The sequence below is a fragment of the Hemitrygon akajei genome, chromosome 18 (genome assembly GCF_048418815.1).
Source record: "Hemitrygon akajei chromosome 18, sHemAka1.3, whole genome shotgun sequence".
Lineage (NCBI taxonomy): Eukaryota > Metazoa > Chordata > Chondrichthyes > Myliobatiformes > Dasyatidae > Hemitrygon > Hemitrygon akajei.
Window position 1 is genome coordinate 15,125,927 of NC_133141.1, and position 15,863 is coordinate 15,141,789.

Genomic DNA, 15,863 nt, shown 5'->3' on the forward strand with positions numbered 1-15,863 from the left:
GAAATCAAAACCAAACTAACATCAAGACTGCAGATGCTAGACATATCCTGCAGAGTAGCTAAAGCCAGTTTATGACTGGCTTTATGATTGTTGAAAGTTTGTCTCAAATATATGGTTCTTTCTGCTTGTGCACTGTACCACATGTCACTTACCTGTCTACAGTCCAGTGGTTGAGTGCAACATGAGTTTCATAGTGCACAGTAGATGCTTCAAAGATCATATTTGGTGCTGAATATTCAGAATACCTATTCACCCTGAAGGACTGTTGTAAATTGGTCTGATCGGTATTCTGATTCCTTCTATCCGTATATCTGTAACTCTTCCTGCTCTGTCGTGTACTTGAGGTTTTTAATCAACATGGCCCTCTCGAATGATCATTTAGTGGCTTTTGTGAATTAATGGTTTAATATTATACATCTGAAGTTGTTAAGTTACTTTTCAAGTGTTTATTTCTAGGTTTAAAAATGAAATCCTCACTTACAACTTCTAGTTTTTTTCTATATTTCACATCAGTGATATTTCATCTAAATGACATTGTCGTCTTGTGTGATTATGCATTAGGTTTAGGCAAAGCAATTGAGTACTGTGCCATAACAGCTGAGCCTGATTTTGCTCTCAGCAGCTGTCAACATGCAATTTTTATTTTATCCCTGTGTGAATTACTGAATAGAATTAAGTGACTATTGTATTTCCCCTTTTACTTGCGACAGGGGCCATTTGGACTCCCACTGTCACAATAACAATTTTTAACAAACCAATGAGATCGCATTTCCTTAGGAATTTAGTCTAGAGAGGATTGAACTTCAAGCAGCATTAAACAATAGTTGTGACATTCAAGTAGCAAATCAGTTTATAATCTGTATAAATTGTAGAAAACATTTGAGGACTAAATTAATGGGCCAAGCTGGTTTTTTCTGTGATGTACTATCTTTAGTCTAAATTTGTTGCATTACTATTATATTATTGAGGTCTTTTTCAAAATTGCTGTTGGTTAAGCTCAATTCAATGAAAAGCCTTTAATCATAAATATGTATCATATGCATCTTTTGAATGAGTAGTTGGTGTAAATATTTTGGAGTCTGTGTCATGTAGAGCTTTAGAATAGAGTCTTTGAATGTTTTCCACAGAGAAGAGAAACGTTGGATTAGTTGGGGTTATTGTAATGTGGCAATTGAATTGACCTTGTAGAGTTAGAGGGCGGGTTTGAGGGGATGTATGATGTGCTTTTTTTTTCTCTGGATACATGCAATAATTATGCTTCACACATTTGTGCAACAATTTATTATTTTGTTCCTACTGTACATTACAGTGTACCTTGGATCTTCCATGAAAAAGTTGTTGAAACATTTTATATTGTGGGGAAGTGCCTGGCCAATACAAAGCCCCTCTCCAATGTAATGCTTCATTACAAGAGGTTTTACCTAACTATTCCATGGCATGGTCAATCACACCTTTTCAGATTGGGATATTAATAATAAAGAAGTTATTTGGCAGCTTGAAGTTAGATGTGTAACCTACAATTCATATTACAGTACTGAATTAGCTTATAATCCTCACCGGATAGAGTTATGAACTATGAAGATTAATTTCCAGTGCTGTTCTGAAGTTGTTGGTAGACATCCCACTTTGTTGGAAGCCTATTTCAGTAGTTGAACCTGCTTGAACCTGGTCTGATCTGGCTGACTCTTGTCATTTGAAATCCAGAACTTCAGGTGTTCTTCTTGTCATTTGTGCAGATTCCAGTGGTGTAGCCTAATCTCTAGTCCTATTGATGCCAAAATTTATGGTGATATTTTTTAAGTGCATTAGGTATAATTGTTTCATGGAAAATAATTTGCAAAGATGGCTTGGTGGGTGTGTGTGTGTGTGTGTGTGTAGGGTTATCCTGCTTTTTGGTAATTTTGGGCTACAATTACACAATACTGTTATTTTTGTAGAACACAAAAGTTTCCTTGATTATTATTGAAAGTTAATTTACCGTATATAATTTTTTTTAAAGAGGGTGTGATATTGAGAGCTAAGGAAGGTGATGCTGGCCACTGAAGGTCAGTTGCAGGAATTCCATGTGATTGTTATAGAAATTGGGGCTGACATTGTGGATTGGTAGTCTTAAAGGCTGTTTCCTGTGTTTTTTTTCATGTAGTTAGTGGGATATGGGTGCATTGCAAATGATGGTGTTAAATCAGGAAAGGAATGTAGCATGTGGAAGGGCACTGGAGGAAGTTGTGGGGACTGAAAATACAGAGCAGGGTTTGCTAGAAATGGGAGAGATGTGGTAGGATATGGCAGTTCTGAGGTTGTCCACTGTTGTATGGGCAAAGGATTGTAGGATGTGGATTAATGGAGATGTAGATTTTTGTGCTTGGGATATGGAAACTCTGAGATGGCTGTGCCAGGGTATGTGAATGTCAAAAGTGTAGAATGGATAGTTTGTTAAGCCAGCAAAAATTGGACAGGAATACATTGTGGCAGATGAATGGATGAATGATGGGAGAACGTATCCATTCTTGGAACTGTGGTAAGACCAGGGCTGAGTAGATGAAACCCTGGTTAGAGTAAAAGGGGGTTAAGTTTCTTAAAAAGTAAATTCAAAGTTCTAAGTAAATTTATTAACGAAGTACATATATGTCACCATATACAATTCTGAGATTCATGTTCTTGCAAGCATACTCAATAGGTCCATAATAGGATTATAACCGTAATGGAATCAATGGAAGACTGTACCAAAGAAATAAACTGTGCAAATACAAAAGAAATAATTAATAAATAAATAAGTAAACAAACAAACAATATCAAGAACATGAGATGATGAGTCCTTGAAAATGAGCCCATAGGTTATGGGAACAGTTCAGTGATGACGCAAGTGAAGTTATCCCCTCTGGTTTAAGAGCCTGATGGTTGAGGGGTAATAACTGTTCCTGAACCTGGTGGTGTGAGCCCTGAAGCTCCTGTGCCACCTTCCTGATGGCAGCAGCGAGAAGAGAGCATGTCCTGGGTGGCAGGGTCCGGATGATGAATGCTGCTTTTGTGTGACAGTGCTTCATGTAAATGTGCTCAATGGTGGAGAGGGCTTTACCCATGATGGACTGGGCTGTATCCACTACTTTTTGTAGAATTTTCTGTTAAAAGGAATTAGTGTTTCCATACTGAGCTGTGATGCAGCCGGTCAGTATACTCTCCACTACACCTCTGTAGAAGTTCATCAAAGTCTTCGCAAAACGTTAAGGAAGTAGAAGGCACTTCCATGCCTTCATAATTCCACTTGAGTGCTGGGCCCAGGACGGGTCCTCTGAAATAATAACACCAAGGAATTTAAAGTTGCTGACTCTCTAGCTCTGATCCTCTGAGGGCTCATAGGCTTCTGGTTTCCTCCTCCTGAAGTCAATAATCAGCTCCTTGGTCTTGCTGATATTGAGTGAGAGGTTGTTGGTGTGGCATCACCCAGCCAGATTTTCAGTCTCCCTCCTGTATGCTAAACCCTAAACATGATCCTTGAACATGTTACACACGATGATGAGAAGGTTGTGTTTCTAGACATACTAAATTTGCCTGGATTTACTGTATATTCACTTTATTGCATAAATATGAAATTACACTTTCTCTCACTGAGATGAGCATAATTGAAACTGTTTACAAATCTAACCTGAAACCTAGCCAGGAAAAGTAAGTATGAACTTCAGAGAGTATAATTTCAAAACAAGATGGTGTATAATTTTGAATTTCTGATCTGATTTTTCCAAAAAGTGCATAAATTAACATTAAAAACATTTCCCAAAATGAGAAATTTGAATGCATGCCATGTTGAATGGGACCATTTGGAAAGGTTTGATGTATCATGCATGCAGAATGTGACAAATGTTAGAGGTAAATTAGCAGAAAGATAAGCAACATGCATATTAATGTACATTTCAAATAATCTCAGCATCAAAGTACTCAAAATAAAAGGTTGGTTGAGGTTAAATTTTAAACTTATCTGAGTTTGAAATCCTGCATAAGAATTTGTGCTGCATTAAAACAGAGGAGCCCATTTATGGCCCACAAAAATAAACTTGTGCAGCCAATATTTTACTGCTTCTCTCTGATTCCCAAATTCCCAATGGAGATAAAGTTATTATGGAAGATGTAAAAATGTGATTGAACCTGAACAGCAAGAACCATTAACAGTCATTGTGTTCATTCACATTCATGCTGATCTTGCCCCCAGCATATGCTTTTACTGTAAAGCTATGTGAATGATGTTAGATATTCTGCCTACTGACACTGGCTAATATTGGGAAGGTTTGGAAAATTCACTGCTGACTTCTATGAATGTTGTTTAAAGACTGCAACCACATCCCCAAACTTTGTGCTACTTGGAGTTTTGTATCCATTTATTTGCACTTTGTGATTGAAGCACCAGATGGAAACTACTGTTCTAAGATGATTTTCATGTTACATTGAGAACATTGAATTACATGGATGAGTTGCCTTCAATTGCATTTCTTTAGAAATGTATCAGATTTAGTCTACTTTTACTTTGTCAGATGTGACCAAACTATTAGCACTATAGCCATTAGGTCAAAAGTTCGTGGGTTCATTTCTTAAAACAGATGCTCAAGCACAAAGTATCGGCTGAAACTCCAATGTAGTACTGAGAAAGTGCTGCATTGTCAGAGATGCTCTTTTGGATGAGATGTTAAACTAAGGTAATATCTGCTTTCTTGGGTTGATATAAAAAATATTCTGCACTATTTTGAAGGATTGGGAGTTTTCTTCAGTGTCCTGGCAATTACTTATTCCTCTACCACAACTAAAATACGGTCTTATAGTCATCTTTTTCTGATTTGCTGAATGCAGTTGCTGCAAGGCACTTTTGGGTGACACAAGTTTCTAAGAGGTACTTTATTAATGCAAGCCTGTTTTTTTTTTTTAAAAGTAAGAATTGCCTCTCACAATTTTCAGTTTCACTTTCCATTTTGGTATGAGCTCCTGCTTTGACTGACCAGAAATGTTAATGTCAGTTTGCTCAAAAAAGGTGAAATCAAAGCTTGCATTAGAATCCATGAATGAGAAAGAGTTAACCAGTCTAATAGGTTCAATGAGAAATACATTTAATATTATTGAACACATTAAATTTGTACAGAACGGGTTTTGATACCATACCCAATGAGCCCACTTTAATTATAATCAGTCTCTTCCAAAATTGTCCCCCCACTCCAAGATTATCCTGGTTAATGTCTGGCTTTTTCCTGCATCACTAAACGTGCACAAAATTTCTGCCCCACGGCCAACCTATACTCAATCTTACATTCTCGTTTGGCTTCTTTATATGACCTTCCAAACTTAGTCAACCGGTGGGGTAGTGGCATGTGTGCCGGACTTTGAGGTGAGTGGTCTCGAGCTTGAATCTGGCCAGCTCCTTGCACACTTTCCATCTGTGCTGGGTTGAGCATTGAGCTAGCAACTTGGCCTCCTAAAAATCAGACAAAATGCTAAAGAAATGGCAAGGTGCTCAATGTGCCACAAGGCGCAGAAATAAACATCAATCAGTCAAATCTCCAAACCCAACAAGTACATAAGACCGTGACTCCTTAAGCCTTAACCACTAAACTGCCAACCACTCAGCTTCTAGCTCCATGCCAAGCGCTCAAAATTGATCCCCCTCTTTTAGTGTATTTTCTTCCCTCTCAGCTGCCATTATCATTATTATTATTCCTCTGTAAAACCTATCCTTCCCTAATTTGTTCCATCTTCAACCACTCTGTCCACTTACGTAGCCTAAAAGTAAACAAAAATGTTGGAAATACTCGGCAGGCCAGACAGTATTTGTGTTTTTTTTTATTTAAAAAAAAAGGAAATTTGGGGTGGTGAACTCTTCAACAGACTTTCGAGGACCCTTCTATTAATTTTTCTAGATTTCCATTCCTAGTTTTTTCATTGAATGGGATGTAACTTCCCAGATCCTCCTTGGTCTTTCTCACATTACCAAGTTTGGACTGTGCTTGGACTCTGCCATTGTCTTAAGCTCTGAAGGGGCCATAATCAAAATCCCAGATTACTCTAAGGGAATGTCACCATGTCTTTCTTAATCTCTGTCTAAACATAAAAATATATGATGCTCTACTAAATTTGTAAGGTATATTCTGACCTTTTTTTTGCTGATTGTTAGTATCTTAACATGTTAAATCCACAATTGCCTCCAGTTTCGGTTTCCTTTTACCTTTTCCTATTTTACCCTATGGTTGTATGATTCATTTATTTCCACACCTCAGAGCCTTGCATATTTTGAATCCTTTAATAAATATGCCCATTGATTAAAGTTTGTTAATGTACAGAATGTAACTTTATAATTTAAATTACAAACATATGAATTGGAAGCAGTAGGCCATTTGGCCCCTCAAGCCACTTATGCCATTTGATAGGATCATGGTTAATCTGATTGAATTAACTTTGTGCTACTCCACACAGTTTTTTTTATATGTAGCATTACGTTTCTGTTAAATATCAGTTACACTTGCCTGTGAAACATGAAAATATCAATGTTGTTCCAAGTTCAAAATGTTCAAATTAACTTTACTATCAAAGTACATATGCAACCCTGAGATTTATTTTCTCGTGGACAATCACAATGAATACAAGAAACACAATAGAATCAATGAAAGAATACACCTAACAGGACGAGAAAACGACCAATGTGCAAATACAAAAAGAAAGCGGGGAGGGGGGGGGAAAGCAATATATACCGAGAACATGAGATGAAGAGTCCTTGAAAGTGAGTCTATAGGTTGCGGTAACAGTTCAGTGATGGGGCAAGTGAAGTTATCGACTCTGGTTCAAGAGCCTGATGGTTGAGGGGTAATAACTGTTGCTGACCCTGGTGGCGTGGGACCTGAGGTCCCTGTGCCTCCCTCCTGATGGCAGCAGCAAGAAGAGAGCATGGCATGGATGGGGGGGGGGGAGGGGGAGGGGAGGTCCTTGATGATGGACGCTCCTTTCCTCCGACACCGTTCATTGTGGATTTTCTCAGTGGTGGGGAGGGCTTTACCCATGATGGACCGAGCTATATCCATTACATTTTGGAGGTTTTCCCATGCAAGGGCATTGATGTTTCCTTACCAAGCTGTGATGCAACCAGTCAGTTGTATTATCCACCACACATCTATAGAAGTTGTCAAAGCTTTAAATGTCATGCCAAATTTTTGCAATCATCTAAAAAAGTAGAGGCACTGCTGTGCTTTCTTCATAATGACCCTTACATTGCCAGATCCCAGACAGATCCTCTATATGACACTGAGGAATTTAAAGTTGCTGACTCTTTCCACCTCTGATCCCCTGATGAGCACTGGCTCATGGATCTCTGGTCTCCTCCCTCTGGTCAATAATCAGCTTCTTAGTCTTGTTGACATTGAGTAAGAAGTTGTTGTTGTGGTACCACTTTTCCATCTCCCTCCCTTATGCTGATTCATCATGACCTTCGATTCGGCCAGCAACAGTGGTGTCATCAACAAACTTAAATATGGCATTGGAGCTGTGTTTAGCCACACAGACATAAGTATAAAGCGAGTAGAGCAGGGGGCTAAGCACACAGCCTTGTGGTACACCTGTGCTGATGGAGATTGTGAAGGAGATGTTGATGCCAATTTGAACTGATTGGGGTCTGGAAGTGAGGAAATTGAGGATCCAGTTGCACAAGGAGGTATTGAGGCCAAGGTGCTGAAACTTATTGATTAGTTTTGATAGTATTGAATGTTGAGCTGTAGTCAATGAAAAGCATCTTGACGTATGCATCTTCACTGTCCAGATATTCTTGGGCTGAGTGAAGAGTCAATGAAATGGCATCTGCTGTTGACCTGTTGCTCCAGTAGACAAATTGGAGAGGATCCAAGTTGTTTCTCAGGCAGGAATTGATATGTTTAATCACCAGCCTCTCAAAGCACTTCATCACAGTGGATGTCATTGAGGCAGGTTACCATGTTTTTCTTAGGCACCAGTATAATTGAAGCCTGTTTGAAGCAGGTGGGTATCTCAGATTGCTGAAGCGAGAGGTTAAAGATCTCAGTTGACACTCCAGCCAGTTGGTCAGCAGAGGTCTTTAGTACTCGGTCAGGTACCCTGTTTGGCCCAGATGCTTTCTGTGGGTTCACCTTCATGAAAGATGCTTTCACATCATCCTCGAGGCTGTAGTTGTGAATAAAAAGCTAATGCCTTTTATTCTTATATACATTTCTGAATCTTGTGGTGATTTGAAATGAAATATAGGTCATTTGAAACTGAAACTGACTATGCTAGAAATCTTGGATGTGGGGGGGAGTGGGAGTAAATGCATAGTAGTGAAGACTTTCAGTTTGGAATTTCCAGCATTTCCTGTTTTGATTTCATACATAATGTCCAATTCAATGTAGCCATCATATTGAAAACAGATTTTTGAATGACTTAATTCTCATCTGATTAATTTTCTTCTTTCTAGTCTCCTCTCCTACCGTCGGCAAACCTTATAAATGTAACTACTGTGGGCGGAGTTACAAGCAGCAGAGTTCGCTAGAGGAGCACAAAGAGCGTTGCCACAACTACCTGCAGAGTCTGAATGCTGAGCCCCCACAGCCATCCACTCAGCAAGGTCTGTAACCAGCATTGTCACAGTTAGTCTGAGGCAGCAAAGACTGTACCTAGCAAAGTCAGTTAAGCTATTAAGATATTGAAGCTATTAACTAAAAGCCATAATATATTAATGTTGTTGTCAGCAAGAGCTATACTTTTTAGAACTGCCCAATGGCTTAGATACATTGCAGTGGATTAATGTTTGAAAATGTGTTTTATCATTTGGGTATCTTTCACATATCGCAGGAACTTGTTCAATCTTGATTTTGGTTTGATATAATGGTATTGGGAAACAGGTCTTTATTTTGGCATCATTAAGACCACCTTTTTGGTAACAAAAATTGACCCCCTTGCTGTACAAAACTGAATAAAGGCCCAGTGACTGCCTGATACGGACCAAATAATGTCCAGTCATTGTACTACATGATCTCTCATTGCACATTTGTATAAGAGTTTACAGGTAACTTAATTAGAGTACACTTGCAAACGAGTGAATTGGAAATAGTGTAGTCAGTGTCTGAAATATAGCCTAGTCACTGAGCTATGACACACAAATTTAACAGGAACATAGTTCAATGACTCCAATTTGGTAACACGAGGATATGTTATAATATATATGGAAAGAATATCCAGGTAAAATTTAATTTTACTGAGTTTATACTGAAAAAATGGTGTAAATATATAAATCTTCATTAAGTATGGAATCTGAATGCTTCACATTGTCTCAGAAACTGTGCTTGATCCCTAAACATATTTCATTATATGTAGTGATCTGCGTGTAGTGCACAAACTCAAATTTTTATATTAACATGTATTGGCAGGTTGATAAAAATTGAAAATGTGTCTGATTTTCAAAGCACTTATTACACTACTCTGTTTAGGCTTCATATTTTAATGAAATCTGTAAAGGGGAAACCTGCTGAGAAATTGACCATCAAAGCATTTCTATAATAGCTCTAGTGGCTGTAAGGTTTCTAAGGATTACAGGGGTATTAAGTCAGCAATCTCTTATTTTGCCATTTTACTGGGTCTCTGATTACTACTTCAGCTTTAAGCTTGTGTACCTTCTCATATCACAACTCATCATAATCAACCTTTTTCAACAGCTTAGAGGACAGTTCCCCAGTTACATAAAGTTCTGGTACTAATTATCCAACCCTACTCTTGCCATTTGAAATCTGTACCAGCTATTTTCATGGATTGTGCATTTAGATAATTTCCATACTCATTTCTGGTCAGAATCCAAAATAAAGTTTCTCTGAACTTCATGAAAACTCACAGCTAATATTGAGTTTTTGCACCTATTACTTGTGGCCAATTGGTCAAATGACCTTTACACTACTTTTTGGATCTTGCAAAGCAGATCAGTTCCTCAAGAATCCTACTTGTTTGCCTTAAATAACACATTCATCCTGGTTTTGGATCAATCACTGTGAATGTTCAGTTTTGCATCAGATCCTGTTATCAGTAGTTTCGTTGGTATTGCTCACTTACCTATACAGAATCTGTTGGCCTTTCTAGTCCTCTCAGATTCTTTATGGGGCACCTATGAACGGCTTTTGTACCCTGATATTCATATTTGATCAACTGGCAAATCCAGCCAGTCCAGCAAGCAATCTATCTTTTAGTAGCTGCTAACTAGATGATTAGTACAATCTAGATTCTTGCAAATGCTAATCTAGTTAATTTACATCCTTCAAAGCAGGAATATTTGTTCTCTTACTTGCCTTGTGCCTCAAGCTTGCCTCTATATTTCAAGCTGTCTGGTTAACTCATCACACTTGGATATGGCAAATAAATATTAGGCTATTAGGGTCATCCGTTTTCTTAAAAACAAAGGTTTACAAGAAATTTTCTTACTCAAATCTGTCAGAACATGTGTGATACAAACCATTCCACCTCTGGAAAAAATATTGAGCTCATAGACTGCCATTGAAACTTTCCAAACTGATTGTTTAAAGCTGCTTCTTGTAAACCATGTTACTTGGTCTTCATTAGTTTTTCTTGGCAGATTGCTCCTTACCTTTATAAGACAATAAAATATGGGCAGTGTCTTCAGGTTTTTCTTAATTGTTTTGGCAGCAGAATATGTAGCTTTGAAGTGAGGGTCTTTTTAAGTGCTCTCCTGTTTGACTCCTGTATTGTGTGAGAGCCTATTTGAATATTGAAGTTATTAACTAGTAAGTTCATCTTTCTTTGGCTTGCATACATCACCATTCCCTTTCCCAAATATCCAACCGTATTTTGTTATATGGTTGGATATTTGTAAGGGAACCATTTTTAGGTTTCTGTAGATCAAAAAAAAATAAATTATTGCCAAATTCCTGGACCCTTATATAGTGTGAGAACAGGATATCACATGAGCCAAGCTCTCAATGATGTGATTTTTAGGACTAATCCAGATTGGGCAAACCCACATGGCCTGTGAGGGATGTATTTATGAGAAGAATTTTGAAGACTGTACAAGGTAGGTCATTTTTCTTTGCCTGTGACTCCCTCATGAGGCTTTCCTGATTTCAGCAATATTGGAGGAGTCTCTAACAGGAGAGGGCATGGGAATAGAAAAATTGCTGACACCCTTGGTTATTTGCACATTGTACTCAAAAGTACCTTAATTTACCCATTCACCCTCTTAGCTAGGGAGTAGGATATGGCTGGTGCAAGGAAGAAGACAGATAATAAATGCACATGCGACAGAATAGTTAATTGTTTTGATGAACTGTAAAAGGTTGGTATCGGTTTATTATTGTCACATGTACAGAGATACAGTGAACAACTTTTATTTACATGACATCCAGCCAGATCATGTACATTGAGGTAGTAAAAAGAAAATCAGATTGTGGAACATAGTGTTGCATTATAGAGAGTACAGTGCAGGTAGAATGACACCATCTGCAAATTGAGAAATAATTGTAGTATTATCTGGAGGTGTGGTAATGAACTTAACAAGTAATAGTGAGGCCCTATGTTCAGATTCCAGCATAGTGAGAGTTAATAAATTTATGTGACATCAAAATTAATTACTGTTTCCAATAAATGTATGCTCTGGATATAATATCTGAGTGTTAACAGTTTATAAAGTGACTCAATAATGCTATTAATATTTTGAATATTTTTATATCTTGAATATCAGGAACCTTCTCGATAGAATATTAGTGAGTAGTAGAATTTCACTAAAATTACTGGGGCTGTCAACTGGAGTGGTTCAAACTGATTTTTTTTCTGAAAACTTGGTATTCACTGAATGACTGTCAGAATACTGATAATTTATAGTTTCATGTAAAAAATTAAGATTTGAAGTTATTGTATTCTCAAATTGGTTTCTATGTACCACTTGGAAATTGAGTAGATCACTGTTAATTCACTGATTTTCACGGAATTAATTAATATTTGTTTACTGTTTGCCCACTCTAAAACTGTGGCTTTTTAAAGGTACGTAGTTTACTGTACTTCATTCCAGATTGTGTTTATGTGCATAGGCACATGTCCCTGCCAACTGATTGGTACTTTTTGCAACTGACAATTAACCACAGTTCTGACCCCTATACCACATTGTTTTAATTTTCTTTGCAGCTTTAGACATTCATAAAACCAAAGTGAATAACTGTGTGGCTCCAGCTGATGCTGAAATATAATGCAATATATGCATCTGATGCCATTGTTTAAAACCTTGAAGCTTCTTGCTGTGCAGTTCTGTTTAAGCAGTTAACTGCTAAAATTCTAGTGTTTAAAAATTAGACAGGAAATCATTGTTCTTGCTTCTGACTGCTATTCAGTGTTCAACTGAAATTATGGCAAATTCTATCATGAACCCAATTATCATTTAGTCTTGGCTTATCTTTGAAGAGTAGACACTTGGTTGAGGTACCAGAGGGTTGCCCTTGTCAACATACTTTAAAAAAAATTACTTTGAGAGAACAAGTTCTCTAGAATTTGCAAAGGATGCCTGATATGTCAAGCATGAGACTGTGACTTCAGGGGAGATTGGAGAGATAATCGAAACAAAATTGAGGCCAACCCAACATTTGCATCCAACTGGAGAGCACATCTGAATATTAAATTGTACAGAAAATATCCGATTTGAGTGGGTCCATTGTTTGGCTTGAAGTTGTCTTATGTTATAACCACCTTGAAGCCTTCGGATCAAATTTCACATTACTTTTTTTAATGTTTTACTGGTTTTCTTTGTGCACTGAGCAGTACTAAGTTAACAAATGAATACTGAAGGTGAGAGTGGAATGATTTAAAAAACATTGGAGGGGCAAGTTTTTCCACACAGGGTGGTGGATATATGAAATGAGTTGTCAAAGGATATGGTAGAGGATTAAAATGTTTAAAATACATTTGCACAGGTACATGAAGAGGAAAGGTTCAGAGGAATATAGGTCAAACGTAGGTATTTGCATCAGTGTTGACGTGTTGGGCCAAAAGACCTGTTTGTGTGCTCTATAACTGATTAACTCTATGAATCTAACAGAAGTAAAAAAAACACAACTTGTTACTACCCAAACAACCCCCTCCCCCCACCACTTCTGCCAGTTTCTTTGGTTGGCTTCTTCCATGGGTGCTGCCCATCATCCACCATCATCCCATGCATTGGTAGTTGCCAGTTCCTTGTGTGAAGTACAGCATACAGCAGGATTTGAAGTTAGGAACAGGAACCCTAGCTTCATCTTTCTTCTCCCTTCTTCCTTCCCTCTTCTCTCCAAAGTTGTGATAACTCCTGCTCTTTGTCCAAACCAGTCTAGGATTTGTTTCCGTTTAGTGTGTCCTAACAATTGTAAGCCAACCTGGATAGAGTTACAGAAGTAAACTGTGCAGTAAATTCAAAATTATAATGATCAATACAAATTTGCAGTACTTATCTTATTTGTAGCCTTTTTAAGAAACTGTAAAGACCTTGGAGAAGTCACTGGGTAAAGAACTACTTAAGATGCTACCAACAAGGATTGGCTGTTCTAATCTTTTAATGGTCTTCCTTTATTGTCAGAACCTTTATCAATTTAATGTCTGTACTGGAGAGTATAAGATTTGTTTTTAAACATTTAGTGCAAACAAAAGTTTGCCCTCATTTGTTCAAACCATAATTTTTGTTCTTGAGAAGATTCAAATGAATTTAGTTCTCATCAAGGTAAAGGATGTTCAAGCTGGGGAGTGAAGAACTTTCCATTTTTCACCCAGAATTGGCCTCAAACACATCCAAGCAAGTCTCTTTTGTTCCTAGACACTTAAGGTGACTTGTGAGAATATTTTCACTTTCTATATCAGCACTCATGATGGCCTTTATGTGCTGAATTAGGACAATTTTGTGCTGTGGGCCCATAGCTTACTTGAAGGTAGGCTGAAGTGGTCCAAACTCATTTCACAAAGGACCTAGTTAAGGCCTGGCGCTGCTGAATTGGATAAATGAATGACCTGTAACTGCCATTTGGAGTGAATGTTGTCAGTGCTCTCAATGTGGGTTCATGTTGCATATTGCACTGTTCTAGAATAAGCTAAAATGAATTCTGCTTGTATGACACCATTGGACAATTACAGTTAGGAGCTGGCAGAACTATGGAATTGATGACAGTTCTTTGGCCTCCTTAATTATGGCGCAAATGCGCAAAATGCCTTATAAAATATAATGGAGCTCTCATTATTCTTGTTGCCAAAGTGGAAATCCTTAACAGGAATTTAAACAGTTGTGCAGTATAAAATGCTCGCTAAAGCTGGTTCAAGGCAAGTTCCACTGTTATTCCCAATGCTGGCTATACAATGTGCATCAGTTGATCACCAGATTTTAGGGTGCTTTCTCTCATCAGCAGGGGAGGAGAACCGTGACATCGATGTGATGCCTGACCATATCCTTCAGCCAGCCCCTGACAGGCCTTCTTTTATAGATAGGCTTGCAAACAGCATTGCAAAAAGGAAAAGATCCACTCCACAGAAATTTGTTGGTAAGAGCTTATATTTTTTTTTTAATGCCACAGAAGGACAGTGGATGGTTAGGGTTTGCACAAGTATTTTCAGGTGTCTTGAACCTTAAGAATGCTTGCTCATCAGCAACAAAACGTCTTTCTGTACTTGCATCTAAATTCAGAGGAAGTCAACCCTGCAGAAAGCAACCTAGATCCTGCAGTTTATTGTACTTTGATATTAAAATTAATGCCATTCAGTGCATTCTGCTTAATCGACTGTGGTCAGTTGGATGCATGCACTCTTGGTTTGGATTTTCAACAAAATTATGAAAGCTTTTTTAATGTCCTCCATCCAACCGAAAGGGTATTTTAATCATGCACTGTCCAAAATATGTTCTGTCTGTATTTAGAGTAGGATCTTCCATGACTCTGCTAATAAGGAAGAATTCTGTTTGTTTCTAAAGTTTTCTGTCGCGGACAAATAGAAATGTGAAATCTTCCTGGTTCCCTTTAGATTGTATTTATAGGTTTTACTTATTTTTTTGATTCTAGAGCTATTTCAAAGTTGAATTCCTGACAACTGTCTGATCTGAGTCTGGCTTATCCATATTTCTCTGATTACTATATGGACTAATTCACTTTATAAGATGATTTTGAAGTACTTTGCTTTTGTAGGTATCTTCATTATGTTGGTGAAACAAAACCCAAGAAAAATTTGGTAATTCTTGATCCTGAACTTCAGCAGAATCAATTTAATGGCAAGACCAACTGGTCTTAAGACCATAAGATATAAGAGCAGAATTTGGTCATTTGGCCCATCTGAATGAATATTGGAAAATTATTTGATTGATTTTTAACTGTTACATTGCTGACTTCGTAAATGGGCAGTTTCAGTTGTTGAAAAGCAAAAAACTACATAGGCTTGCTTTCAAGTCAGAAATAAAACCATGAACTGCTACTCAGCAGTCAGTCAGCACCTGTGGAGGGAGAAAAGCAAAGTTAATGCTTCAGCTCAATGACCTTTCATCTCTCTATTGCTGCTGCCTAATCTGAGTATTTCTAGCATTTTTGGTTTCATTTGTTACCATCTGTGAAACCTGAGTTACTTCAGCCCATTTGGTCCATGTTCGCTTCTAGCAGGGTAATTCCATCTGTCCCAATCCCCTGTACCCTACAATTTATTTTCTTTCATTTGCCTATCAACTCCCTACTTACCTACACTAAGGGTTCACTTACAGTGGCTAAGGAGGTCTTTGGGATATGGGAGAAAACCCACACAGTTGTGGCAACAATGTGCAAATGCCATACAGACAGTGCTCTTGGTCAGAATTGAACCTGAGTTGCTGGAGCCAAGACAACAGTGACTTGCTGCACCACAGTACTGGC

General features: G+C 37.9%; 1 protein-coding gene across 6 annotated transcripts in view; it reads left to right on the forward strand.

Annotated features, from left to right (window-relative positions):
* ikzf4 (IKAROS family zinc finger 4) overlaps positions 1 to 15,863 on the forward strand; it is a 179,050-nt gene that overhangs the window by 149,936 nt on the left and 13,251 nt on the right. For 5 of the 6 annotated variants that reach the window (XM_073070937.1, XM_073070934.1, XM_073070935.1 and 2 more), the window contains 2 exons: positions 8,447 to 8,596; positions 14,382 to 14,516. In XM_073070937.1, the coding sequence (XP_072927038.1) occupies positions 8,447 to 8,596; positions 14,382 to 14,516 (285 nt within the window). The remainder of the gene's footprint in view (positions 1 to 8,446; positions 8,597 to 14,381; positions 14,517 to 15,863) is intronic. The other variant, XM_073070936.1, reaches the window with a different exon arrangement.